At 49.2% G+C, this 27631-nt stretch overlaps 1 protein-coding gene across 4 annotated transcripts in view; it reads right to left on the reverse strand.

Moving 5' to 3' along the window:
• Window positions 1-27631, reverse strand: part of ACTN4 (actinin alpha 4) — a 130716-nt gene that overhangs the window by 50615 nt on the left and 52470 nt on the right. For all 4 annotated transcript variants that reach the window (XM_081921958.1, XM_081921956.1, XM_081921955.1 and 1 more), the window contains exons 2-4: window positions 9014-9128; window positions 6187-6306; window positions 640-726 (exon numbers count right to left, since the gene is read on the reverse strand). In XM_081921958.1, the coding sequence (XP_081778084.1) occupies window positions 640-726; window positions 6187-6306; window positions 9014-9128 (322 nt within the window). The remainder of the gene's footprint in view (window positions 1-639; window positions 727-6186; window positions 6307-9013; window positions 9129-27631) is intronic.

Genomic DNA, 27631 nt, shown 5'->3' on the forward strand with positions numbered 1-27631 from the left:
TTGTGCAGAAGGGAAGGGGGGTGGCTGTTGTGGGTGGGGCATCTGCAGGGGAGAAGAAGTGGCAAGTGGGATAGGAAGGTGAGCTCACACCCACCCAGCCCACTCCCCCAAAATATGGCATGTTTTGGAAAAAGAAAAGGCCCTTTTGCTTGTGCCTGAACTGGGAATAAATCAGCTGAGGTGCATAAGATCAGGTGGGTGAGAATTTGAGTTCTTAGGTACTGGGGCTGCACTGGGGCCCAGGCAGAAAGCCCCGGGGGGGGGAAGTATTGGGCTCCCCCCCCCAAAAAAAGGCCTCTGACTGCCTAATAGCTGCTTGGCAGGCATTCCCAAGGCAGGTATTTGCCAAGGAGCCTGAGTCACATGCTCAATAAAGTCAGTGAGGGTTATTGCAACCGACTTGAGCAGCTGCACGGTGCATGATTAATTGTCACTGGTCTAGCAGGAAAGAGGAAGAGGTTGAAGGCGTGGGCACCGTCGTGGATCACCGCAAGTCCGCGGTGCATTGCCGCACGGGCTTCGCCAGCTTCCTCTCCCGTCTATTTAAACGTGCCAGACGTACAGCTGGTGCCGACACGCCAGGAGGAAGGTGCAGAGAGGGCAGGCTGGCACACGGCCTGCGGGAACTTGGGCGCTCACCTTCTACGGAGATGTCCTGGATGGCGAATCTGAGGATGATGGTCCAGATCATGCCGAGGGTCATCTTTGCGTTGCCGTCGACGATTTCTGGAAGCAGACGGGAAGGGCGTTAAGGGAGGGAGGCCGGTTCTGTTCTGGATCAGCTCGCGCTTTGGCGAGAAAGCGGGCGACTTGCATAGCTCAGTTGGTCAGAGTAGTGCTGATTATGCCAAGGTTGGCGGTTTGAACCCCGGGGTCTTTCCAACTCCATGATTTATGCTGAAAGTTCCCAGGCGAACACACGGTTCAGAAAGGACACATGTGCCAAGGAGCTGACCTTCTAGGCCTTATGGTGCAAAATATACATTTGGTACCACAGGGGCAATGTAGCCTGAGTTCTAAGAAGTCAGGCGGTGGGCTGATTAACGTTTCCAGCGGCTGCAGCCAGGTCCTGGCTGCTCCCAAAAGGGAGAAGCGGCGGCATAAATGATGCAAAGGAGCAGGAACTGCAGAATTATGCAAACGGAGAGCAACCGTGCAAAATCTGCTCCGTTTGCATGATTTGGGCAAGCTGCAGGTTTGCTGGGGCAGAGAACTGTTTTGTGTCGCGTTGCTGGAGCACAGGCTACAGACCGGCTTTGTACTCTTGAACCACCCAGGAAGCCTTTCTGGCTGGTCCTCCGTTGCAATCTGTGCCTTTTTTGCCTTCCGCCAGCAGACACAATGGAGGGGGAGACTGGATTCCTCCCCACCCCGGCCACCAAGAAGATTAACAAGAGATGCTGCAGGCGAAGGCAAGTGTTGCTTGCGGTCCCTGGGAGAAACAGAGCGCAGAATTCCCAATTCGGATTCCTTTATTTGCCATCAGGCCGCCCGGAAGCAAGAGTTAATTCCTCTGCTCTCTTAACCAGCACAAATCAAATCATGGCTAAGCTCATAATGGCCTATATATCTGCGACTTACTGTACTCTGCTTTGGACTGTATTGTGCTTATTTGTGGATTCCATGGGGAAAACCCTGAACATATTCCTCCCCCCGCAAAAAAGGGGGAAAACTGCAAGCGTTAAAATTTGGTCCCCTAATCTTAACATGCTGAAGGACCAGGTGCGCAGCCTAGGAGTCATTTCGGACTCACAGCTGTCCATGAAAGCGCAGGTCAATTCTGTGTCCAGGGCGGCTGTCTACCAGCTCCATCTGGTACGCAGGCTGAGACCCTCCCTGCCTGCAGTCTGTCTTGCCAGAGTGGTGCATGCTCTGGTCATCTCCTGCTTGGACTACTGCAATGCACTCTATGTGGGGCTGCCTTTGAAGGTGACCCGGAAACTACAACTAATCCAAAATGCGGCAGCTAGACTGGTGACTGGAGACCACATAACACTGGTCTTGAAAGACCTACACTGGCTCCCAGTACGTTTCCGAGCACAATTCAAAGTGTTGGTGTTGACCTTTAAAGCCCCAAATGGCCTTGGCCCAGTAGACCTGAAGGAGCGTCTCCACCCCCATCGTTCTGCCCAGACGCTGAGGTCCAGCGCCGAGGGCCTTCTGGCGGTTCTCTCATTGCAAGAAGCAAAGCTACAGGGAACCAGGCAGAGGGCCTTCTCGGTAGTGGCGCCCACCCTGTGGAACGCCCTCCCATCAGATGTCAAAGAGATAAACAACTACCTGACATTCAGAAGACATCTGAAGGCAGCCCTGTTTAGGGAACTTTTTAATGTGTGACATCTTAGTGTATTTTTGGTCTTTGTGGAAGCCGACCAGAGTGGCTGGGGAAACCCAGCCAGATGGGCGGGGTACAAATAATAAACTATTATTATTATTATTATTATTATTATTATTATTATTATTATTATGCCAAAATTGTGCAAAAGATGAGCAACGTTCTGGATCTCCCCGGCAAGACACAGCAATCTCCCTCCAGCAGTTGCTGCAGGTGGAAAACCTTCAGCCCAAGTGCAGAATTTGCAGGCGCTCAGAAGTCGAAACAGCAAAGAAGGTGCTGAGCAGAGACGCCAAAGGGTGTTGATCTGGGGAGGGGTGTGTGAAGGAGCAGAGAGGGAGCCGGGCTTGATGAGCCTTCTTTTCTGTAACCGGAGAGGCCACACCCGATGCGCCAAGAGGGCACTTGTCAGAACATGCGCTGGTTTCAAGGACAGCTCCCTTTCCCAGGTTAGGTCCCCGAAGGCAGGGGAGGCGATGCCGGAGCACTGGGGAAGCTCTGGAGAGCTGGATTCAGCTCGCCTGGTCTAGTGCTTCCAGAAAGGACACGATGGCATCGAAGAGAGATTTGCCATGGGTGCAAACCCTGAAGCAACCGTCCCCCTTGGATAAATAACTGGAGGTGGGTGGGGGGCCTTGCATCTGCAGCTGGCAGAGAAGAGCCTGAGGACACAAGCTTGCTGGATCAGATCAGGGGTCACTGGTGCTCACTGAACGCAGCACCCCCTTTTAGGAGAAGCTGGGTGCCAAAGGGGCCAATTTTTCAAAAATATTAAGGGTTTTTGCTCCGGGGAGCTGAATATTTTGGTTGAAAGAGGGTTGCCTGTTTCGGCGGAATTTTCTGCCTCAGTCTTTCTTCTGTAAAATGGGTATGTTGCAGCGCTCAGCAGTTTCTTAGAGATGTTTGACAGTGGGTCTGCCCCAGGAGGTTGTGGCCTCTCCTTCCTCGGAGGTTTTTAAGCAGAGTTTGGAGGGCCACCTGCCATGGACGCTTCAGCTGAGATCCCTGCGTTGCAAGGGGGTTGGACTGGATGTTGGGAATTGCAGCGATGTTGGGAATTGTAGTCCAAAAAAACAGCTGGAGACCCAGGTTTGGGAAACTCTGCTCTACACAAACAGGGTGCAAAGGAGGGGCACAGAGGGGGTGTGGCCAAGGAGGGGTGTGGCCTCTGGAGAGTCCCACGGGCCAGAGGCAGAGGGGTCTTGAGGGCTGCAATCAGACCCCACACTCGAGATTCCCCATCCCTGATATAGTTGTAAGAGCGGCTGATAGGTTTGTTGTCTCTCATCCGTTTTTAATTTTAAAAAAGTAAGAAGAGCCTGGGACACAGGTGGCGCTGTGGGTTAAACCACAGAGCCTAGGACTTGCCGATCGGAAGGTTGGTGGTTCGAATCCCCGCAACGGGGTGAGCTCCCGTTGTTCGGTCCCAGCTCCTGCCCACCTAGCAGTTCGAAAGCACATCAAAGTGCAAGTAGATAAATAGGTACCACTCCGGCAGGAAGGTAAACGGCGTTTCTGTGTGCTGCTCTAAATCACGACTGGGCCGCACGCAGTGTGTGAAAATCCACTAGGACCTTGTGTCTGGCTGTGATCTGTAAGACACCCCTGCACTGTTTGAGGAGAGGTCTTTTTCCTAGTGCAAGCCACATCCAGGGCAGGGAGCCTGCAAGGAAGAAGGAACTGCAGAGCTGAGGGTGGGTGGGGGAAAAAAAAATCCAGCGGCAAAGAATTTGGGGGATTTTTGTTTGCTTGTTTCAAAGCGTGTAACGTATTTATTGCAAGCGCATAAATCTGGCAAGGCTCAAAGGAATATCGGTCACAGAAGCTCAGAACAATAACGGCAAGTATTTGGATGAGGGGGGGTTACATCACTGAATGCAATTAAGTTCAGAAGAGCCAGCCGTGTGCTCCCAGCTGACCAGCTGCAGGAAAATGAATCTTGCCCTGGGCAAATGGCTCCATGGCTGCCCTGATGGCTCTCTCTCTCTCTCTCTCTCTCTGTGTGTATCTGAAGAAGTGTGCATGCACACGAAAGCTCATACCAAGAACTGACTTAGTTGGTCTTTAAGGTGCTACTGGAAGGAATTTTTTTTGTTTTGACTATGGCAGACCAACACGGCTACCTATCTGTAACTGTGTGTGTGTGTGTGTGTGTGTGCGTGTGCATTGCTCTTTCCAGCTCCCAAGCTACTTTTCAAATTGCCTTGATGATATCTGCAGACACAGAGACAGCAGGGAGATCGGAGGATACTGTTCTCTTTCCAGAGAGCTTGTTCAGGACCTGCAGCTGCAGCCAATCAGAGTTACATGCACCGTGGAAGATGACACTAAAGCTGCTCTGTTTAGGGTTACACACACTAAGGAAATGAACCGCGGGCTCTGTGGGCACAGAATTTGGCTCTGTGATTTGTATAAATTGGGACATTGTCCAGCATCTCTGCATCACGCATTCCGGTTTCGCGAGTCACGGGGAAGGGCAAGGAGGGCACAGGAAACGTTACTCAGCAGCTCCTCTCGACTTCCGAGATGTGGCCTGCACATTTTTAAGCGTTTCGAAAGATAAGAAGGCCCAGGCCCCAAAGGCCCCCATGGTCCAGCCTCCTATTCCCACAATGGTCAAACCAGGCGCCTATGAAAAGTCTGCAAGCAGGATCTGAGCACGAAAGCCCTTCCCCAACCTGCAGTCCGCCTCCACCTGTATTCCAGCAGATGGAAATCTCTTAGCAGGAGATCCAGCTGCCCCAGAGCTGGGGAACCGGTGACTCTCCAACTCCCTTCATCATCCCTGATTCTGCAGGGTGGATGAGGCAGGAGTTGCAATACAACAGCATCTGAAGGGCTGCAGGTTTCTAGCCCCCTGATCTGTCTAATAATAATAATACTAATACCCTCCCCAGCCAAAGCCAGGCTAACAACAGTAAAAATAGCACAGTTTACATAAAAATGCAGGTCCCGGCCTTTGCCATTTTCTTTCTTTGCATTTTATTCTGCACAACCACTGTGTGAAGTGTTGGGAAAGACTGTGATTGTGTGTGTGTGTGTGTGTACATGACTTGGCCCACTCGACCATTATAAGGATTTGAACTCAGTTCTGTTTGATCCAAGCACAATATCTCTCTTACGCCACACTGTCTCTCCAAACAGATCAACAGAGCACATTTGACAGGTGAAAGTCAAGCTTTTAATGTTTGATGTTTGATTGTATTTTTAGTATTTTGTTGGAAGCCGCCCAGAGTAGGCGGGGTATAAAGAATAATAATAATTCTCAATGTTCTCAACGACAGAATTTACCGTATTTTTTGCTCTATAAGGCTCACTTTTTCCCTCCTAAAAAGTAAGGGGAAATGTCTGCGTCTTATGGAGCGAATGCAGGCTGCGCAGCTATCCCAGAAGCCAGAACAGCAAGAGGGATTGCTGCTTTCACTGTGCAGCGATCCCTCTTGCTGTTCTGGCTTCTGGGATTCAGAATATTTTTTTTTCTTGTTTTCCTCCTCCAAAAACTAGGTGCGTCTTGTGGTCTGGTGCGTCTTATAGAGCGAAAAATACGGTAAGTGGCATTATGCTGTATTGTATGTTTTTTTCCCCCTTTTTTCTTTTCCCCCCCTGTTTTATCTTTTGTTTGTTTTTGTTACTGTTAATTCTTTTGTATTATGCTTATTTACTGAAAATAATAAATATTATTAGGGGGAAAAAGAGGTTTTTAGAAAGTACAAGGGAGGAGGTCCCTGCCCCGAGAGGCCTCCAATCACAGTCAACTCACAATAAATAGCTTGCGGCATTTTGTAAAACGGGCACGACGTTATCGCCGGTAGAGGCTTGAAAGAACAGCACCCCAACCCACGTAATCTCACCTTCAGCTCCTATGGAAACCAGCTTGACTCCTTTGCTTGCGATGAAATCGAGAGCTTTGTTCACGTTGTTGATCTTGTGTACCCTCATCTTTCCTCTCTCCGGTTTCGGTAACCGCTCCCCTGAGGAAGCAGAAAGAAGAAAGGGGTTGGTTGGTTGGTTGAAGGAGGAGATCGGATTGAAAGAGCACAAAAGGGAGCTTCCTTCTAGCATCAGATGCAAGCTCAGGAAGACACAAAGGACAAACACCTTTCTTGTCCAAAGAGGAACAGATTTTTTTTTCCTTTTGGTTTCCTAAGTTACTCCAGGTTGAATTCTCTTTAGCAGTCATCCGTCTCTCCAAAGGGAGAAGAAGCTGACATTTGGGTCAGGTTTCCCAGCGTGTAAACCTATTCAAGCATCATAGAATCATAGAGTTGGAAGAGACCACAAGGGCCATTGAGTCCAACCCCCTGCCAAGCAGGAAACACCATCAGAGCACTTCTGACATATGGCTGTCAAGCCTCTGCTTAAAGACCTCCAAAGAAGGAGACTCCACCACACTCCTGGGCAGCAAATTCCACTGTCAAACAGCTCTTACTGTCAGGAAGTTCTTCCTAATGTTTAGGTGGAATCTTCTTTCTTGTAGTTTGGATCCATTGCTCCGTGTCCGCTTCTCTGGAGCAGCAGAAAACAACCTTTCTCCCTCCTCTATGTGACATCCTTTTCTATATTTGAACATGGCTATCATATCACCCCTTAACCTCCTCTTCTCCAGGCTAAACATGCCCAGCTCCCTTAGCCGTTCCTCATAAGGCATATGAGGCAAAAATCTTGAACCAACGGGGGGGGGGTGTCGAGAGGGAGCTGGTGCGAATGGGTCAAAATGGGGTTAACAAGGCGTCAGATGGCCCATCAGCCTTCAGCCACCCCAAAAATCAGGCTAAACCCCAACTGTGAAATTATTCAGATTAACAAGGTTTGCATGGCTAATTCAGAGTTAAGAACTGGACCGTTGGGGGGGTATGGAAAGAGTACACTATGCCTTGCCTACTTGTTCTCCCCATCTCCTGCTCCCCATTCCTTTGTGGTATCAGGCACCAGTGGAAAGCCATGTTCTTCCAACCAGCCCCCTGGAAAAGCAACTGACTTGTGAATTACAGTGGTACCTCGGGTTACATACGCTTCAGGTTACATACGCTTCAGGTTACAGACTCCGCTAACCCAGAAATAGTGCTTCAGGTTAAGAACTTTGCTTCAGGGTGAGAACAGAAATTATGCTCCAGCGGCACGGCGGCAGCAGGAGGTCCCATTAGCTAAAATGGTGCTTCAGGATAAGAACAGTTTCAGGTTAAGAACGGACCTCTAGAACCAATTAAGTACTTAACCCGAGGTACCACTGTACAAGGATTGCAAGCTCCCCAAAGACATGCTCTACAGCAGGCTATATAGACAAACTTGGCCCTCCAGATGTTTTGGGACTACAACTCCCATCATCCCTTGCCACTAGTCCTGTTAGCTAGGGATGGTGGGAATTGTAGTCCCAAAACATCTGGAGGGCCGGGTTTGCCTATGCCTGCTCTACTGGGAGCCGCCTTCGGGCACCAGGCCTGTTGGCAGACCAGCTGTGCGTTACAAAGATGTCTGCAAACACGGCATGACCGCTGGCAACATCAGCCTTGCCCTTGCGGACAACCACAGTGCCAGGAGGCAGGCAAGACAGCAGCGACCGGAGGAGGAATAACCAGAATGAGCACAGAGAGAAGAAACGGCGAGGTGTGTCTGCAGCAGCACAACAGGACGCCTTCCTCTGCCCCAGCTGCAACAAAACATGTCTCTCCCGCATCGGTCTCTGCAGTGCCAGCTGTAATTCCCCAGTGGTTTGACTTCACCCACAAAGGTGCACCAGTCCCTTGTCTCCTGAGACAGAAGGATGCCAACAACAAACAGGCTGTGGGGGCCACTGCTATGATCCCAGGGCAGATGCGTCACCTCTCATCATCTTAGGACATGGGTTGGCAACCTAAGGCCCGGGGTTTGGATCCGGCCTAATCGCCTTCTCAATCCGGCCAGCGAATAGTCCGGGAATCAGCATGTTTTTACATGAGCGGAATGTGTGCTTTTATTTAAAATGCATCTCTGGGTTATTTGTGGGGCCTGCCTGGTGTTTTTACATGAGCAGAATGTGTGCTTTTATTTAAAATGCATCTCTGGGTTATTTGTGGGGCCTGCCTGGTGTTTTTACATGAGCAGAATGTGTGCTTTTATTTAAAGTGCATCTCTGGGATACTTGTGGGGCCTGCTTGGTGTTTTTACATGAGCAGAATGTGTGCTTTTATTTAAAATGCATCTCTGGGTTATTTGTGGGGCCTGCCTGGTGTTTTTACATGAGCAGAATGTGTGCTTTTATTTAAAGTGCATCTCTGGGTTACTTGTGGGGCCCCCACAAGTTCTGAGGGACAGTGGACCGGCCCCCAGCTGAAAAAGTTTGCTGACCCCCGTCTTAGGATGGTCGAGGATGACTGCTCAAAACTCAAACTTGCCGCAAAGTGAAAACGCGGTCCTGAAAAGTGCCAATCAACAGCCCTTGCAGCCATTGTGGTGTAGTGGTTAAGAGCAGTAGTCTCGTAATCTGGTGAACCGGGTTTGCGTCTCTGCTCCTCCACATGCAGCTGCTGGGTGACCTTGGGCCAGTCACACTTCTCTGAAGTCTCTCAGCCCCACTCACCTCACAGAGTGTTTGTTGTGGGGGAGGAAGGGAAAGGAGAATGTTAGCCGCTTTGAGACTCCTTAAAGGGAGTGAAAGGCAGGATATCAAATCCAAACTCCTCCTCCTCTTCTTCTTCTCACCTGAAATGACCTCCAGCAGCAACATGAGCTTCAAGCCATCACGGAAATCTTCGTCGATGTTCTCAATCTGTGTGCCGGCTTTCCGCAGGTGAGAATTGCACCATGCTGTGAAAGTCTGGATGGGAGAAAAAGAGGAAAGGTAAGGCTCTGGAATAATAATTATTATTATTATTATTAATTTTTTTATACCCGGCCCATTTAGCTGGGTTTCCCCAGCCACTCTGGACGGCTTCCAACAGAATATTAAAATACAATAATCTATTAAACATTAAAAGCTTCCCTAAACAGGACTGCCTTCAGATATAATAATAATAATAATAATAATAATAATAATAATAATAATTTATTTATACCCCGCCCATCTGGCTGGGCCTCCCCAGCCACTCTGGGCGGCTTCCATAAAACCAAAAATACAGTAAAATATCACACGTTAAAAACTTCCCTGAACAGGGCTGCCTTAAGATGTCTTCTGAATGTCAGGTAGTTGTTTATCGCTTTGACATCTGCTGGAAGGGCGTTCCACAGGGTGGGCGCCACTACCGAGAAGGCCCTCTGCCTGGTTCCCTGCAGCTTTGCTTCTCGCAATGAGGGGACCGCCAGAAGGCCCTCGGCGCTGGACCTCAGCGTCCGGGCAGAATGATGGGGGTGGAGACGCTCCTTCAGGTATACTGGACCGAGGCCATTTAGGGCTTTAAAGGTCAGCACCAACACTTTGAATTGTGCTTGGAAATGTACTGGGAGCCAATGTAGGTCTTTCAAGACCGGTGTTATATGGTCTCGGCGGCCGCTCCCAGTCACCAGTCTAGCTGCCGCATTCTGGATTAGTTGTAGTTTCCGAGTCACCTTCAAAGGTAGCCCCACGTAGAGTGCATTGCAGTAGTCCAAGCGGGAGATAACCAGAGCATGCACCACTCTGGTGAGACAGTCCGCAGGCAGATAGGGTCTCAGCCTACGTACCAGATGGAGCTGGTAGACAGCTGCCCTGGACACAGATTTGACCTGTGCCTTCATGGACAGGTGTCTTACGGACCCTTATAGACTCAAAAGCACTGCCAACTGGTACAGTGGCTGCCCCTCTGGCTCCTTCAAGGCAATATGAGATCCAAGACAAACACAGGCTAACTTGGTTTTTGTGGCTCAGGAGGGAGACACGCAGGGAGGTTCAGCTCTCTGTCCTCCGCCCACCCAGGTTCTGACTTCAAATACCATATTTTTCGCTCTATAGGACGCACCAGACCACAAGACGCACCTAGTTTTTGGAGGAGGAAAACAAGGGAAAAAATATTCTGAATCTCAGAAGCCAGAACAGCAAGAGGGATCGCTGCGCAGTGAAAGCAGCAATCCCTCTTGCTGTTCTGGCTTCTGGGATAGCTGCGCAGCCTGCATTCGCTCCATAAGACACACACACATCTCCCCTTACTTTTTAGGAGGGGAAAGGTAAGTCTTATAGAGCAAAAAATACGGTAGTTATGACTTCGTTCCAAAATTGAGCAGGGCTGCAGTCTGGCCTTCCATGAATCCACATCACACGAGGCACAGAATCTGGCCTAAAGCCGTGGAGCCTGGTTGCTACTGTGACACTTGATAATCCGCAGGTTTCTAGTCCTCAGGTTCAGAAGCAGCCTGGTAACTTTTTGCCCCTTTAAACACAGCCCAAGGCCTGGCCTTCAGATATTTAAGAAGAAACTTGACTTTCCTAGTTTCTGCTCCCGTCCTTTTGGAAACTTTTGAAATAAAAGGTTACTCAAAGCGCAAAGCGAGCTCCTTCTCTTTCCAGTTTGGAAGTTGGACTTCATTTTCGAACAGAATCCAAAATCTTGCTGGTCCTGAGTGGAGGGGTGCACAGGGTCTGGCCAACATAATTCTTGCTCCCATCTTACATGGTGGGCTTCAGCCAAATGCCCCTCACAGTACCAGACCCTCCCTCAAGAAAAGGGACGGGTGTGGACTGCCTGTCTCCCCAGGAGGAGAGCCAATTCCCGCCCTCCACAGCACACAGTCTATATTATTGCACTCCCAAAAAGAGCAACTTTGAGTTAGGAAACCTATTTCTGCAAACTGATAACGTCTGGCTTTGGGTGTGGGCCCTTGGTTGCAGCAGCAAGAAGCAACTGAGCCGCGCCCAAGGATTAAGGTTTTCTGGGAAATGATATATAATGAAATGAAAAAGGTATTTAAATATACCTTCTTGAAGAAACCAGAGGCCTTTCTCCTGGGCATAGTCGGCCAATTGGTGCCAAAGAAGGACAGAACTCTCTTTATGTATGCTACAACAGCAGCAAGAATACTGATTGCAAAGTACTGGAAGACACAGGATCTACCCACTCTGGAAGAATGGCAGATGAAGGTGATAGACTATATGGAACTGGCGGAAATGACTGGCAGAATCCGAGACCTGGGAGAAGAGTCGGCGGAAGAAGACTGGAAGAAATTTAAAGACTATCTACAGAAATATTGTAAAATTAATGAATGTAAAAATTATGTCGGATAGAAATTAAGTGGTTTCCAGCTGTGATGTTTTAAGAGAATAGGGGAAAAAAAGGTTCAGAAGCAGGTTAAAACTTATTGATAAGGATTTGCTGAATTAACAATTTGAAATGGAATACAAAAAAGGGAGGTATGAGGAGGTCTGGGAAACAAGTCAATGGAAAATAAGTTGTGGAAATTTTGTGTGTTTTTTAATTATTATTTTTGTATTTTTGTAATTTTTCTTTCTGATTTTTCTTTTTGTATTAATATTGAAAATTTTAATAAATATCTTATATATAAAAAAAGAAGCAACTGAGCCGCAAAAGGACCAAAATTTGAAGGAGAAAGAAAATTCTGATGGGGAGGGAGATGGGGCTGGTCGATATCTGGTTTCCAACACCAGAATATGTCACCAGCTAAACATCACAATATACTGATATATCACAATTTCTGAAATAAGGATGGAGCTACAGAGGCACTGGCTGGCTTCGCAGTTTTCCTCACATCATGATTCTTGTGCATGCGCAAACATCATGATTTGCGATATATTGCCAGGTCGAAAAATCATGAAAACGATGTCACAATATGGATTCCAAACACCCACGCTAAACAGGTGAATGTTTGCACCCAGGCAATCCAAATGCTTCACGCAGAAAAGCTGGATTCTGCGATTAGTATGAAGTACGGACGCTGAACTATTTTGTAGGACTCAATCCACCATTTTTAGCTACGGCAAATAATTTATTCTGGTTCTGACAAGGGGGAAGAGAGGCAGAAGACACCAAAAAGCCAAGGGAAGTATTTTTAAATAATAATAATAATAATAATAATAATAATAATAATAATAATAATAATAATTTATTTTATATCCCACCCTCCCCAGCCGAAGCCTGGCTCAGAGCCATCTCTTCAGGTTCCAGGAGGTATTGCCCACAAATCTTTGCCGCCATGTGGACTACAAGCTTGTTTTTCAAAAGAAAACAGAGATACGGTACATTGGGAGGTCACATAATCCTGTATGTACAACTACACTATATGCTCCTTTGGAGTCACACACATTCCAGTCCATAACAAACCCAGGAAGCAAATTATCCCTGCCATGAGGAATCTTTCCCTCTTCTCCACCTCTCCCACTTCCTCTCTCACACACTTTAGATGTGTGCAACTTTATGGACCAAGAGGGAGCAAATGGACATGGGGAAGATGAACCAGCATTATCAACCGCGGGGAGCTGCTGAGCCAAAGCGGTCCCTCGACACCGTGCAGAGATAAGCAACCCCAAAGCACTTGCTAGCTTGCTAATCAGCCCAAAAACCCAGCTTGGATGCGCCATCAAGGAATCTCCAATGGTGGGAGGCATCAGTGAGGAATTTGTGATGGCCTGGGACTCGGGCTCGGACTCAGAACCAGAGGAGTCTCAGTCTGCACCGGATCCTTTGCCTCAGGCAACACCTGAACCAAGTCTGGGGCCTGATCCTGAAGAGCCCCAGTCTGCACAGGTTCCCCTGCAATAAGCACCAGCTGGGCCGAGTCAGGGGCCTGAGCCTGCCCTGGCTCCAGATGCGGGGATGACCTCGTTGCCTCCAGCTGGGCCATCACTTACAGCTGCTCCGCTACCAGTTGGGTCAGGTGAGACTGCGGCGGCCCCTGGGTCTAGTAACCCACCGACGTCCCCTGAACTGCAGAGACTAAGGTCTGAGAGAAGGAGAGACCTGAGTACTCGCAGGAGGAGTGCTCGCCTTTGGGCGAAACAGGGAGGTGAGTCGCTGGGGGATCAGGACCAGCCGCTACCCCGATAAATATAAAAGACTGTCGGACCCTGCGCAAGGTTGCGGGAGCAACACTGCTGTATGCTAGATCCTGCCTGTGATCCTGTACCTGTCCTTGCCTGGTTTCCTGCCTTGGCCCTGTTGGACTGACTCCTTGCAGAACCTTCGGATTCTGGACCAGTCCTGGACCACGTTTCACGGGTTACCCCCAGGCCCAGCACAGAATTGCAGCTCACCACTAAATGCAAGAGAAATCTACCCCCCCCCCAAATCTGATGCAAATGCACTCTCTCCTTCCAACTCCTGCACAAACCATGCATATTCCAACCAGGTATGTCAACCTGCCCCCCTTACCGATATCACAGTGCCAAGGTATCGGGTCAAAGTGGGATACGCTTTGAATGATCGCCTCTTCTGGATGCTGCCAGTAGTGTGTGGCAGGGGGAAGACTCGCTGGCTCGCTCAAACTGACACACGCCACCCTCTGAACGCTGCGGCCATCATTTGGAGAGCAGGTGCTCTCCTTGCTGGCATCAGCAGGCGGGGGAAAGGAAATCCCGCTGCCACGCAGCTGAGAGGAGGGTGGCAGGTAGGAGAAGCGATTTCTGGGTCACAGAGGGGCTGGTGTGCATGTGTGCACGCGAGGCAAAGCTTCGAAGCTTTGGAAATGCCCGCGCCAATGTCAATCCACTGACCGCAGGAACGTGGTCCGGAGGTTTTGTTACCAAGGACCCCTCGCTGTTCAGCCCCGCTCAGTCCAGGGGACAAGCGCATGGGATTTAAAAGGCTTCCTGTACATGCATGCATAGGGCTGGGTGGGTTCTGCACATGGCGACACCGGTATGGTTAACAAGGGAGCAGCGAGGGGGTGGCGCCCGACGTGGCCCTACGTGAGCTTCCCGAGGTTCCTTTGCGAAAGGGGAGCAAGTCAGTGGGGCTCTGGGCGAGTCCGAAATTGCATGCGCAGGCTCGCTCAGGGGCCGTCAAGTTTGTCTCCTGGAAGGAGACTCCCAGCAATAGTTTGGGGTTGTGGGAGATGACTAAGGGGCATGTCTCAAATTATGCACGACGTGGGGAAAGCAGGCAGAAAGCGGAAGTTTCTGTCTTACACACTCTATCCAAGGAAACTTATGGGCTATAGATTTCGGATAGACCAAAAGGAAGGGTTTCTTCAAGCCACAGAATCTGTGGAAATCACCACCGACTGAGATGTGGCAAAAGCCACGGCTGGGATGACACTAAAACGGGTTTTGAATGAGTCACAGAGGAGAGGTCTAGCAATAGCTACTACCCCAGATGGTTAGACTGAACCTCCTTGTTCAGAGTCACACACACCCCGGTGAATATGGGTTGCCAATGATGGTTTTTGCCTTCCACAGTTGTTGATGATGGGCTTTCTGGTGGCATCTTATTGGCTACTTGTGGGAAAAGGCTGCTGGACCTGTGATCTGATCCAATAGGACTAAGTTCTTATGACAAATGCTCCAGTCCGAGAATATAGATTCTACGGAATTCAAATTTTAATACAACACAAAAGAAATAAAACCAAGCAATAAAAATATTTCTTTTAAAAAACACCACCATACAGCATCTAGGAACAGTGCATTACAATTGCTTCAACCGGCAGAAAAAAACATTAAGTCCGTGTTTCTCAAACTTGGGTCTCCACCTGTTGCAGAACTACAATTCCCATCATCCCTGACCACTGGTCCTGCTAGCTAGGGATGATGGGAGTTGTAGTCCAACAGCAGCTGGAGATCCAAGTTTGAGAAACACTGCATTAAGTGGTCCACCAAGACCCTCTGCAATTTTCAAGTGCCCCCTTTGGAGTGGGGGGCTGAGTTTGGGAACCACTGGCCTGCAGTAAATTTTAGCTTGCCACAGGTAACTGCAGCTGTTTACAAGCCCCCACCCTTTGCAATACGACATGACAGTGCAGACCTATGATCTCCCTCTGTTGTAATGCTCACTCCCCCCCCCTCCCTGAAGATGCTGCAATACTGTTAAAGCCGCCCCCAGCCCCACTTGCCCTTTCAAATTGCGAAGAAATCCACACCCGTATAGACCGCAGGTGCGGCTGCTACTATTATTACTTTTCTGGAACGAGCAACATTGCATTCCTGTTACTCAGAAGCAGGGAGCTTTGAGCCATGAATAGGGCCTGTCACTCCGCATCAAGCAACCTCTGCAACACCCCAGCTCCAAACATGCCCCCCACCCCACCCTACACATATCCTGGCTGGGGGGCACTGACGCTGCCTGATGAGCACCAAAAGAACGGCAAGCCGGAGAGCTTCCGGCAGCGCAAAGCTTGTTTTGACAACTGTTACTAACCCCATTCATTCAGAAACTCAAGAGGCAGCGGCTGATTAATTGAGCAGCAACGCCACACACAAGCGATCGGAGGGAGCGCCAATATGGCTGGGCTAAGCCAGACAAGGAGCCGGGCATGCTGGCTTTGAGAGCTCCTGGATATGTTGGCCACCACCCACCTCCTCACCATCTGACAGATGTATCCCACTTGAAGTGGAAACGGACTCAAGTGCTCTCTGGCAACGGAGAGACCAGCAGCCTGGCAGAAGGTCTCTCTCTACTCTGCAAGAATAATAATAATAATAAATTTTATTAATATCCCGCCCTCCCCAGCCGAAGCCGGGCTCAGGGCGGCTAACAACACCAAAGTAGTGCAACATTATAAAAACATTATAAAAATTAATTAAAATCAAAACTGATGGCAACCATAAAGTTTTGTAAAGATTGCCAAAGGAGGGAGTCAGGCTGCGCCCTGACCAAAGGCCTGGCAGAACAGCTCTGTCTTGCACGCGCTGCGGAAAGATGTCAAGTCCCGCAGGGCCCTTGTCTCTTGTGACAGAGCGTTCCACCAGGTTGGAGCCGCAGCTGAAAAAGCCCTGGCTCTAGTTGAGGCCAGCCTAACCTCTCTGTGGCCTGGGACCTTCAAGATGTTTTTATTTGAAGACCGTAAGTTCCTCTGTGGGGCATACCAGGAGAGGCGGTCCCGTAGGTACGAGGGTCCTAGGCCGTATAGGGCTTTGAAAGTTAAAACCAGCACCTTAAACCTGATCCTGTACTCCACTGGGAGCCAGTGCAGCTGGTATAGCACCGGATGAATGTGATCTCGCAGCGAAGACCCCGTAAGGAGTCTCGCTGCGGCATTCTGCAGCCGCTGGAGTTTTTGGGTCAGTCTCAAGGGCAGCCCCACGTAGAGCGAGTTACAATAATCCAGTCTGGAGGTGACCATCGCGTGGATCACAGTGGCTAGGTCAGGGCGAGAGAGGTAAGGAGCCAACTGCTTAGCTTGGCGGAGATGAAAAAATGCCGCCTTTGTAATAGCTGCAATCTGCGCCTCCATGGAGAGGGAGGTATCGAAGATTACACCCAAACTCTTAACGGACGGAGGAATGGAGGAAGACGAGGAAGCGGCTCAGGTGAAAGCTCAGCTGCAGCAGAAAGGAATGGGCATTGGAAAGAATCTGAAAGGGGCAGTTGGGTGGCGGTGGAGAAAACGCTCCTCTGCTCTTCTCAAGGCCAGCCGCGGACCCAATGCATACGTGGGGCAGAAGAGCAAGAGGGGCAAGCCAGAAGCTGGCTTTGCATGCAGAAGGGCATCTCCAGGTAGGAGAGAACCTTGCTTGGAAACCCTGGGCAGCTGCTGCCAGTCAGTGCAGGGAATGCTGAACTAGATGGACCCAATGGAGTGGCTCAGTGTAAGGGCAGCTCCGGATGAGTCGTGTTGGGCTGGCTCTTTCTGTAGCAAGGGTTTGGCTAGCGTGGCAGTGAGCTTCATGGCTGAGTGGAGGATTCGAACCCTGGTCTCCCAGGTCCTAGTCTGACATTCTAACCATTATGTCACACGGGCTCTCACTAGCAGCAGAGGTGCTGTCTAATGGCCTTTGCGCGGTGGGATGGGTGGGCAGCCTGATTCGGGGGTGGGCTGCAGCAAAAGTGCTACCACTAGGCAAATCTATGGCATTAGATTAAGAGCAAGTCCCCAAAAGCACGTTTGAGTTAGAAGTGGGTCTTGGGTCTGAAAAGGCTGACAATTTGTTGTTGTTTAGTCGTTTAGTCGTGTCCAACTCTTCGGGACCCCCTGGACCAGAGCACACCAGGCATTCCTGTCTTCCACTGCCTCCCGCAGTTTGGTCAAACTCATGCTGGTAGCTTCGAGAACACTGTCCCACCATCTCGTCCTCTGTCGTCCCCTTCTCCTTGTGCCCTCCATCTTTTCCAACATCAGGGTCTTTTCCAGGGAGTCTTCTCTTCTCATGAGATGGCCAAAGTCTTGGAGCCTCAGCTTCAGGATCTGTCCTTCCAGTGAGCACTCAGGGCTGATTTCCTTCAGAATGGAGAGGTTTGATCTTCTTGCAGTCCATGGGACTCTCAAGAAGATCAAACCTATCCATTCTTAAGGAAATCGGTTGACAATACCTGGCGTAAAAGACAGGAGTGATGCTCTCTCTCCCCCCCACAAAGTGCTCCTGGGGCAGTCCCTGGGGCCAAGACAAGCCCCCCACCATACACAACTGTCTGCCCACCCAGGAGGGGGCACCACTGCAAGTCTGCCACCCAGACTCTTGCAAAGGGCTCTGTTGCTTTGGTTGGTTTTCTGGGAATGTGACAGAGGCCATGCTGTCTGCTGAGAAGGCTGCACGCAGCTCAGCCGTCATTCTGCTTAACGTATTTGCAAATGAACAAAGTTCAAGTCACTTCTCTGCCCCGAACCTCCTAGACGACCTCGAGCAAGTCTTCGCCGGTCCCCCGCCAGCAATGTGTAGGACGGCATAGCCTACCATGCAGGGCGCTGTGAGGATGAATGAAGCGCTTTGAACTCTTTGAGAGGTGCTATAAACGCCATGCATTATTATAGTATTGCACAAGCATTGTTGCAAACGGCCCCCAGCTCTTTCAGATGGCAAATAAATTGCAGAATTAAAAATAATTACATCCGTCAAAGAGAACTTTTTTTTTTTAATTCCCAGGAGCAGAGGTAGGAAAGATGAGTTGGCCCGGGGCAGGAGGGCTGGGCCTTGCAGCCTCGCCCCTTTACCACTGCGGGCGCATTCATTCCCACGCTCCGAGAGGACCCCACCCTGGTGGCCTGAAGGGGGCTGGGAACCAGAAAACGGCCCACGTCATGCTGCAAGAGCCCCCTTCTCCCTCTGCCGGGTGGCACCAAGAAGCCCAGCTGGGTGAATGAACAGGCCGTATTCTGTGTTGTCTCACTTCCAAACTGCCCCCCCCCCAACGAATCGGCCAATCTGGGCAGGCTCCGGTGAGCTAAGCAACCAGGAATGTTGCTTTTGACAGCTTCTAATGAACCATTCATCTGACAAGGAGGGGTGGCGGGGAAAGGCTCTGAAAAACAAGAACAAGGGGATCTGAAGCTGCCTCTTTCTTTTAACAGCTCCTAAAGTAACCTCAGAGATCTTCCCGCTCGGGCTGGCGTCAAAACTTCAGACAATTTTCGGAAGAAATGTGCAGCGCTTGCTCGTGACCTCCCCTCGCCGTGACGGGCGTGTTGAAAAGCAGCCTTATTGTCAGGAAGCTTCGATTCCACCTCGACAGGAAGAAAAGTTACCCTTGCACAAGGAATGAATAAAGCTTTGCGTCCAGGGGAGAAAACAAAAGAAAAAAGGGGGGGGGAAACCTTTTAGCTGCATTCTTAAACGTAATGTTTGTCATTAAAAGGGCCCAAGTTTGGGACACTTTGTCTCTACGCGCTGAGCTAACTCTGGGTAAATATTTTGCTCGGAAAGGGACTAGCGCTGCATGTTTGGAAAAATTAAAGAGAAGGGGCTTTACTGATCCACACCAGATGTAAAGGAGCAACACACAGTCACCCCAACACCACCAGAACAGAAGGAAAAAGCACAGACTGTCTGTTGCTCCTTGCAGAGATTCTGCCTCTGTTTACCTTTCGACATCGCCTTCCCCTTGCAAATTCAGCTCACTCAAATATAATCGGTAAGGAGGAGCAAGATCAATAGTGCGCCAACATGTTGCCCCCCCCCAAAGGAGGCATCACCCCCACTTTCCTCCCACACCTGCCTAAGACAAGGCTACAATTCATCTTCTGCACCTACAACGGGAGGATTCTCTCAGCAAATCAATGCTCATTGTGGGAAAGAGAATGTTCGTCTTTACGGATTGCAGTGAACAAAGCTTTCTTAGGCTCTACAGCTACAGACGCAGCCATCCCATCCCAAAATATTAAGACCCATACAGGAAACAGCACTCAGAAACACAGAACTGTACCCAAAGGCCATCTTGCCCAAGCCCCCACGATGCAGGAATCACGGTTCAAGAATCTTCAGGCAGATGACCATGCAATCTTTAATGAAATCCTGGATTTTCGGCAAGTCAATTGACTCAGGGTGGGGAAACATATGTGCCAGTTTCGGCCAACCTGGTGCCCTCCAGATTCTTTTTGGACTACAACTCCCATCAGCCCCAACTAGTGGGCACTAGTTACAGATAGGTAGCCGTGTTGGTCTGCCATAGTCAAAACAAAAAAATTCCTTCCAGTAGCACCTTAAAGACCACTGAAACTGTTTCAGTGTATCTGAAGAAGTGTGCATGCACACGAAAGCTCATACTGTACCAAGAACTAACTTAGTTGGTCTTTAAGGTGCTACTGGAAGGAATTTTTTTGTTTTGACTAGTGGGCACTAGGTTGGCCGAGGCTAACACATCCCGTTTAGGGTGCCAAGTGAAATGCTACTTCACTCAGGTATTCCCGGTGTGGCCTTGATTCTAAAACAGCAGACAGAGACACGGGAGGACACAAGACCATAACAAATTGCTTCTGAAAGCCCCTTCGGTTTCCAAGTCATTTGCCACACTGGGGTTTGTTCCAGGAAACCCAAGTCCAAAGCCCCGCTGGTTAAATGGAACTCTTTGCCTAGCTCTTTAGACCACAGGCAGCGATTATCATACCCTATTTCCAATCGTAAGAAGCCAATTTCAGTAAAACTTATCTTGCACCACTTCCAAAGAGATACAGGATGAAAATTTGGCAAGGCTTGCAGGGGGCAGGCTCTCAAAATGTATCTCTGCACATCCTTCAGGACCCAATTTGATGCTTAGAGCATTCTCAACACACACTGGGCTAGGTTGAAATACAGCCTTGTGGAATTCAGCCTGGAAGTAGGAGACAGGACAAGGATTCGGGGCTCGCTCACGGTGACTCCTCCTCCCATACCCTTGAAGTAAAGGTAAAAAGGTAAAAGACCCCTGGATGGTTAAGTCCAGTCAAAGGTGACTATGGGGTTGTGGCACTCATCTCGCTTTCAGGCCAAGGGAGCCGGCGTTTGTCCACAGACAGCTTTCCGGGTCATGTGGCCAGCAGGACTAAACCGCTTCTGGCGCAACGGGACACTGTGACAGAAACCAGAGCGCACGGAAACGCTGTTTACCTTCCCGCTGGAGCGCTACCTATTTATCTACTTGCGCTGGCGTGCTTTCGAACTGCTAGGTTGGCAGGAGCAGGGACAGAGCAACGGGAGCTCACCCCGTCGCAGGGATTCGACCCGCCAACCTTCTGATCAGCAAGCCCAAGAGGCTCAGTGGTTTAGACCACAGCGCCACCCACATCCCTTGACCTATGAGGGGCGGCACAGAGGCAAAGATGCTGACCTGGTAAGTGCCGCGATCCAACGCCTAAAAGGAACACAAAGATAAAACTGTCTTCTAGCTGTAGGTGTCCTTCTGCGGTGGCTTGGAGCCAAATCCTACATGTCCCCGGCAAGTGGCTATTTACAGGCCCCAATCAGGAGCATGAGTTGCAAAGGTGCTGCCGTCAAGAGGCTTGTGATTCAGCAGTAATGACAACCAACACCTGCTTGCCCCATTTCACACAAGTACTGGTGCTGGGTGGCTATTCCAAACAACACAGGTTCGTCAGCAGCAGGGGAAATGGTTTTCTGTCTGAGTCCCTGCACAGATTTTAAAGCCATTAAACACCCCCCCCCCTTCCCACCCCGCTTCCATTCCTGGAATGCAGGCATTTCCCTCCGGTCAATGAAAGCCTTGCTACAGTTTCCATAGTTAATGATAGATGTATGCAGACTCCAGAGGCCCCAGCACTCGCTCTTCCAACCAGAAACCCGGCTGCTGGCTTGCTCTGATTTGCCCATTTGTGCTCTTTGCACCGAATGAGCCCAACATCTCACAACCGAAAGCCGACTTTAATTATTCCTCCTTGCGGGACAAGCCTCTGCTCTCTGGGCAGACAGGCAAGAGCAAAACCCCTTCTAAACAGCATAAGGAGAGATGTGCCGCATTTTGAAAGCTCGCGTTGGTCTCGTGCAGAGGTAGCACCGAGCTGTTGGCTCGACATTGCAGGAAGGAGCTCTGCGCCTGCACGAAATTTCCCTTTCTCAAGTATATTCAGCAGAATATACTGCTTGCTCTCCAAAGCAGACTGCAAACCACAGTTCAGAGCTGGTTTGCAAGGGAAACCGTGGTCAAGCAGGAGGCAACAAATGAAGAGAGGGGTGTGAGGGGAGGGAGGGCAGGAAGGGCAAAAGCATAGTGCCAAAGCATGGTGGTGTGTGTGAACCAGCTCACAGAGCTACATGCTTACTGCAGAACCAAGCGATCCTGATAACCACTTAAGAACCGAAGACAAGAATTAGTGTATGTAATACATAGCTGTTTGTTCTGCTCAGGTGTGCATCAATCAAAAGATACAGGAGCCTTAAAACTGGCCACAGCGCTGCAGGTGGATGGAGGTAAGAGAGGAAATCGCCAGGTCAAATTTCACCCCAGCCACAGATGCATTGCACAGTGGTACCTCGGGTTACATACGCTTCAGGTTACAGACTCCGCTAACCCAGAAATAGTACCTTGGATTAAGAACTTTGCTTCAGGATGAGAACAGAAATCGTGCGGCGGCAGCGGGAGGCCCCATTAGCTAAAGTGGTGCTTCAGGTTAAGAACAGTTTCAGGTTAAGAACGGACCTCCGGAACGAATTAAGTACTTAACCCAAGGTACCACTGTATTATCTCAGCTTCAGACTTCCAATTCATGACACGGGGGCAACAGAGGTGGAGAAGGTCTGTAAATAGTTGCGTGCATGGTCGCCTCTGGTGAGTAATCACCACCCCAGGGCGACCAGGCAGTGATGTTTTTGGAAACGGAAAGCCAATAAGAACTCCCCCCCCCCATTTCTGCCTTGCAAGTTGTGCATGTGCAAACAAACAACTAATTCGGGTAGGAGTGGGCAGGCAAGCTCTATGACCTAGTAACTTTTGTGGACTCATTTTCCAGGCTGAGACAGGAGGAGGAACAGTGTTTATTTTCAGCTTAGAGCACACTTACTGCTCGTTCCAGGTGAGCGGCAAACCGAATCTCTGGCACGAAACCTAGAACTCAGCATTTGCATAGCATTGTGAGAAATTTCCCACACTCTCTCAGCAATCCCTTTTGGGATGGACTGGAGCTCAGTGGCAGAACATTTGTTTGGCAGGCAGAATGTCCCTGCCATCAATCATAGGAGAGCCACTCCATGTAGACAAGTGTGGCTAGACAGACAATAGACAGACCAATAATACGACTCTATATGGCAGACTCTCATGTTCAAACCCCGTGTAAAATAACCACAGCAAACACTGCAAATAAAGGGGGCAGGCCCCAAGGCCACCTAACGAGTCTGTGGCCAAAGTCAGACTGGATTCTTAGCTACAACTTTTCTAGATCCCGTGATTATCAAAACAGTCTGAGCATATAACACCAATCCTGGCACAACTGCGCTGCCTCCCGGTTAGAATCCGGGTCCAATTCAAACTGTTAGTGTAGACCTATAAAGCCTTAGTACAGCTCAGGACCTCAATGTCTCTAGGACTGCCCCTTCCCATACAAACCATCCCAGACCCTGCACTTGTCATCTGAGCCCCTTCGCTATAATCTGCCTTCCACAGAGGTTCGGAGTGTGGCAACAAGAGAACAGGTCTTTTCTGTGGTGGCCCCCTGACTGTGGAATGCCCTCCCCGGAGAGGATCGCCTGGCACCATCATTGCATGTCTTTAGATACCTGGCAAAAAACAAGGCCTATGGCTATTATATAATCTATGGCCTGTGAAAGTGTAGGGAAGAGAACTGCTATTATGATGATGATTTTACTATTAGGCTGTCAGTATGCTTTTTACTAAGTTTTTACTACGTTTTTATCACTGATGTTTCATAATGTGTTCCTAATGTTGTACACAGGCCTGAGATCTTTTGATAAAGGGTAGTCATAAATAGAACTACCGTATTTTTCAATAAGGCACACTTTCCCCCTCCTAAAAAGTAAGGGGAAATGTGTGTGCGTCTTATGGAGCGAATGCGGGCGGGATGCTCTGCTCAGCGCTCGCTTTAAAGAGCCGCACACACGCTCCGCGCACTCTTTAAAGGGAGCGCGGCTCTTGGGAGAACCTTCATCCCGCTGCCCTGAAGAGGCTTCGCACGGCTATCCCAGAAGCCAGATGCCTCTTGCTGTTCTGGCTTCTGGGATTCAGAATATTTTTTTTCTTGTTTTCCTCCTCCAAAAACTAGGTGCGTCTTATGGCCTGGTGCGTCTCATAGAGCAAAAAATACGGTAATAATAATACCACCACAAAAGACATGCACAATGCATGTGGAAATTGTAGAGCTAATGCATGCTCCTCCAGGTGTAGTTAACAACTCTCATCCGCCCGAGTGTGTATGGCCAACAGTTAGGGATGACAGGAGTCATAGTCCAACGCTGGGAATACCTTACTGCGGTAGAGGCAAAGCTTTGTCCATTACCCAGCATGCATTGCTTGCCATCTGAACCGTACAGGTGACGATTTGTGGCTCGTGACTGGGGAGGGGCCAGATTAAACATTGCCTAGTTAAATACGGCTGCTTGGGCACAAGTCCTAAGTGCACAAAAAAAAAAAAATCCCTTTGCAGCAGTTCTTCTGCGCTCTCTCTCTCTCTCTCTCACGCCAGCCGTGCCTTAAGGTCAAACTGCAGGTGGCGCTGGAATGTTCCAAAATGACTAAGAATTTAAACACGCTATTTTGAAACTGGGTGTGGCCTGGCATCGGCGGGGGAATGAAGGAGCTGATTAAGCAAGCCTGGTGTCGGCCGGGCCCAGATCTTGTATAAACCCCGTCCACAGTCTGGAGCTGGAAAACTCAATTTCTGGGCCTTACACATCTTCTTTGCAAGGTGGGACCTCAGGGTGTCTGAAATAGCCACCATCAAGGCTCCAGCTTCATATTCTGTCCACAATGCAAGAATTACCGTATTTTTCGCTCTATAGGACGCACCCGACCATAGGATGCACCTTGTTTTAGAGGGGGAGAACAAGGGGGGGGGGAAATATCCCCCTCTCTGCTCAGCGCCCCTTCAGCAAAGCAGCAGGAGAAACGGAGCCCCTTCCATTTCTCCTCCCGCTTCGCTGAATGGGCGCTGCGCAGCTCTCCCTCTCTGCTGAAGCCAGGAGAGTCTTGCTCTCCCGGGACCTCTAGGGTGTTGCTATTTATGGACCTTAAGGTCCTCCGTGGGGCATACCGGGAGAGGCGGTCCCGTAGGTACGAGGGTCCTCAACACCCTTTGACAGTAAGGGCCGTTTAGCAGTGGAAGAGACACCCTCGGGAGGTGATGGACTGCTTCCTTGGAGGTTTTTAAGCAGAGGTTGGACAGCCATCTGTCATGGATGCTTTAGTTGAAATTTCTGCATTGAAGGGGGTTAATTTAAGGTGCTGGTTTTGACCTTTAAAGCCCTTCACAGCCTAGGACCCTCGTACCTACGGGACCGCCTCTCCCGGTATGCCCCACGGAGGACCTTAAGGTCCATAAATAGCAACACCCTAGAGGTCCCGGGCTCTAAGGAAGTCAGATTAGCCCTCAACCAGAGGCAGGGCCTTTTCAACACTGGCCCCGGCCTGGTGGAACGCTCTGCCTCATGAGACCAGGGCACTGCGGGATCTGATTTCTTTCCGCAGGGCCTGTAAGACAGAGTTGTTCCACCTGGCCTTTGGCTTGGAGTCAATTTGATTCCCTCCCCCTCTTTCTTTTTTCCTTTCTCCTTCTGTGATGAGGCTGCATTTTAATGTTTTAATGTTGTATTTGAATCTTGTTTTTAAGTTGTATTCATTCAACTTGTTTTTATTATTGGTTGTTAGCCACCCTGAGCCCAGCCTTGGCTGGGGAGGGCGGGGTATAAATAAATTTTATTATTATTATTATTATATCATCATCATCATCATCACAATCATCTTGGTTGTCCTCATCTGCACACATCCCAGCTTGTCAATATCCTTCTTAAATTGTGGTGCCCAGGACTGGACACAGCACTCCAGGTGTGGTCTGACCAAAGCAGAATAGAGTGGGACTATTACTTCCCTTGATTTGGGCACTATATGTTGATGCAGCCTAGAATAGCATTAGCTATTTTTGCTGCTGCATCACACTGTTGACACATTTACAGATAGGTAGCCGTGTTGGTCTGCCATAGTCAAAACAAAAAAAATTCCTTCCAGTAGCACCTTAAAGACCAACTAAGTTAGTTCTTGGTATGAGCTTTCGTGTGCATGCACACTTCTTCAGATACACATGACAAAGCCATTTTTCACCTTCTCGTGTAAGACCTATTGCAGTCGTTAAGAGTCGTCAACAGGCTCATCACAGCTATCTGCCAATCACCCATTCCCACCACCCTTCTGAGTAATACCCCTCCCCACCTTCTCACTATATAAAAGGGTCTGGAAACTTCTGTTTCAGTGTATCTGAAGAAGTGTGCATGCACACGAAAGCTCATACCAAGAACTAACTTAGTTGGTCTTTAAGGTGCTACTGGAAGGAATTTTTTTTTTTTTGACTGTTGACTCATGTTCAGCTTGTGGTCCACCAAGTCCCCTAGAGCCTTTTCACATGGACTGCTAGGCGTCCATGTCCACTGCTAAGCCAGGCGCCCCCCATCCTATATATGTGCATCTGGTTCTTCCTGCCGAAGTGCAGAACCTGGCATTTGTCCCTACTACTGAAATTCATTTGGTAGTTCTGGCCCTGTTCTCCAATCGTTGAAGACCATCTGGAACCTCAATCCAGTTTTCTGCGGCATTGCCCACCCCTCCCAGTTTGGTGTCATCTGCAAATTGGATGAGAGTTCCCTGCAGGAAGCTGCAGTTATTGGGAATGTGACAGCCACAAATTAAGGGTTTGGCCATGGAGTCAAGCTTGCATACCAGTAGCCACGCTCATGGCTGGTCCTTTATATTTTGATCCAAGCTTCTGATTAAACTAAGGTGAGCAATCACTGGCTCCAGGTAATTCACAGGGAAGTGTTACTAAAGTTGGAGGGAGGGAGGGGAGACTAAGGTACAAATAACTGGTAGACTAGCAACTTATCATTGTGGACTTGATAAATTAATTTACCAAAATTTGCACTGAATAATCTGAATTACTCCACGACACTTATCAGGGACAGCCTAGAGAATGGGTGGGGTTATTATTATTATTATTAATATTATTATTATTATTAATTGTGGGGGTCAGAGGGGGGAGATCTGACTTACACCCCCTGTGAGGGTTTTTGGGTGGCAGAGTTCAGCTATAATGTCTATCTTGGAACACACAGCCATACTGTTTCACACACCTCCGAAATTTGAAAGTATAAATACCCGGGTTACAATAATAATTACCGTATTTTTCGCTCTATAAGACGCACCTAGTTTTTGGAGGAGGAAAAAAAAACCACCTCTGAATCTCAGAAGCCAGAACAGCAAGAGGGATCGCTGCGCAGTGAAAGCAGCAATCCCTCTTGCTGTTCTGGCTTCTGGGATAGCTGCGCAGCCTGCATTCGCTCCATAAGACACACACACATTTCCCCTTACTTTTATGGAGGGGAAAAGTGAGCCTTATAGAGCAAAAAATACGGTATTTCCATAAACATTACACATGATTTAATGTTGTCTTTTTGCTTTTTAGCATCCAGGGAAATGTAGACAGAGGATTCTTTCTGCCAGCTGGAAAAGAATGGGAGGGGCATGTTTCAAAAGCTGAAAACTGAAATGATCAAATGGTTAAAAAAAAATGGGGAAGGGTAAAGTTTTTATTATCTGGGCTTAGAAACAGCAGAGCTCCACTTTTATCGTTCAGAAAAAGAAGAAACCGCAACTTTCAGATAAAAAAAAAAGGCTTGGGAAATTAATAGACCTAAAAGTTAGGTAAAGAGCAGCAATATGTTTTGGCTACGGAGTTAAAAATTTGCAGGCTCCCAGTAATGTTTTGCGGGCTTCAGAAAACGGACGGTCTGCATGAATTTTAAAGGTGTGGGTTTTTTGAAACCTTTGCAATGTCATTTGTATGTGTGCTTCGTCAAACATTAATCCGTCAAGGAAGGTGGGT

This window comes from Podarcis melisellensis (genome assembly GCF_964234715.1).
Source record: "Podarcis melisellensis genome assembly, chromosome: 8".
NCBI lineage: Eukaryota > Metazoa > Chordata > Lepidosauria > Squamata > Lacertidae > Podarcis > Podarcis melisellensis.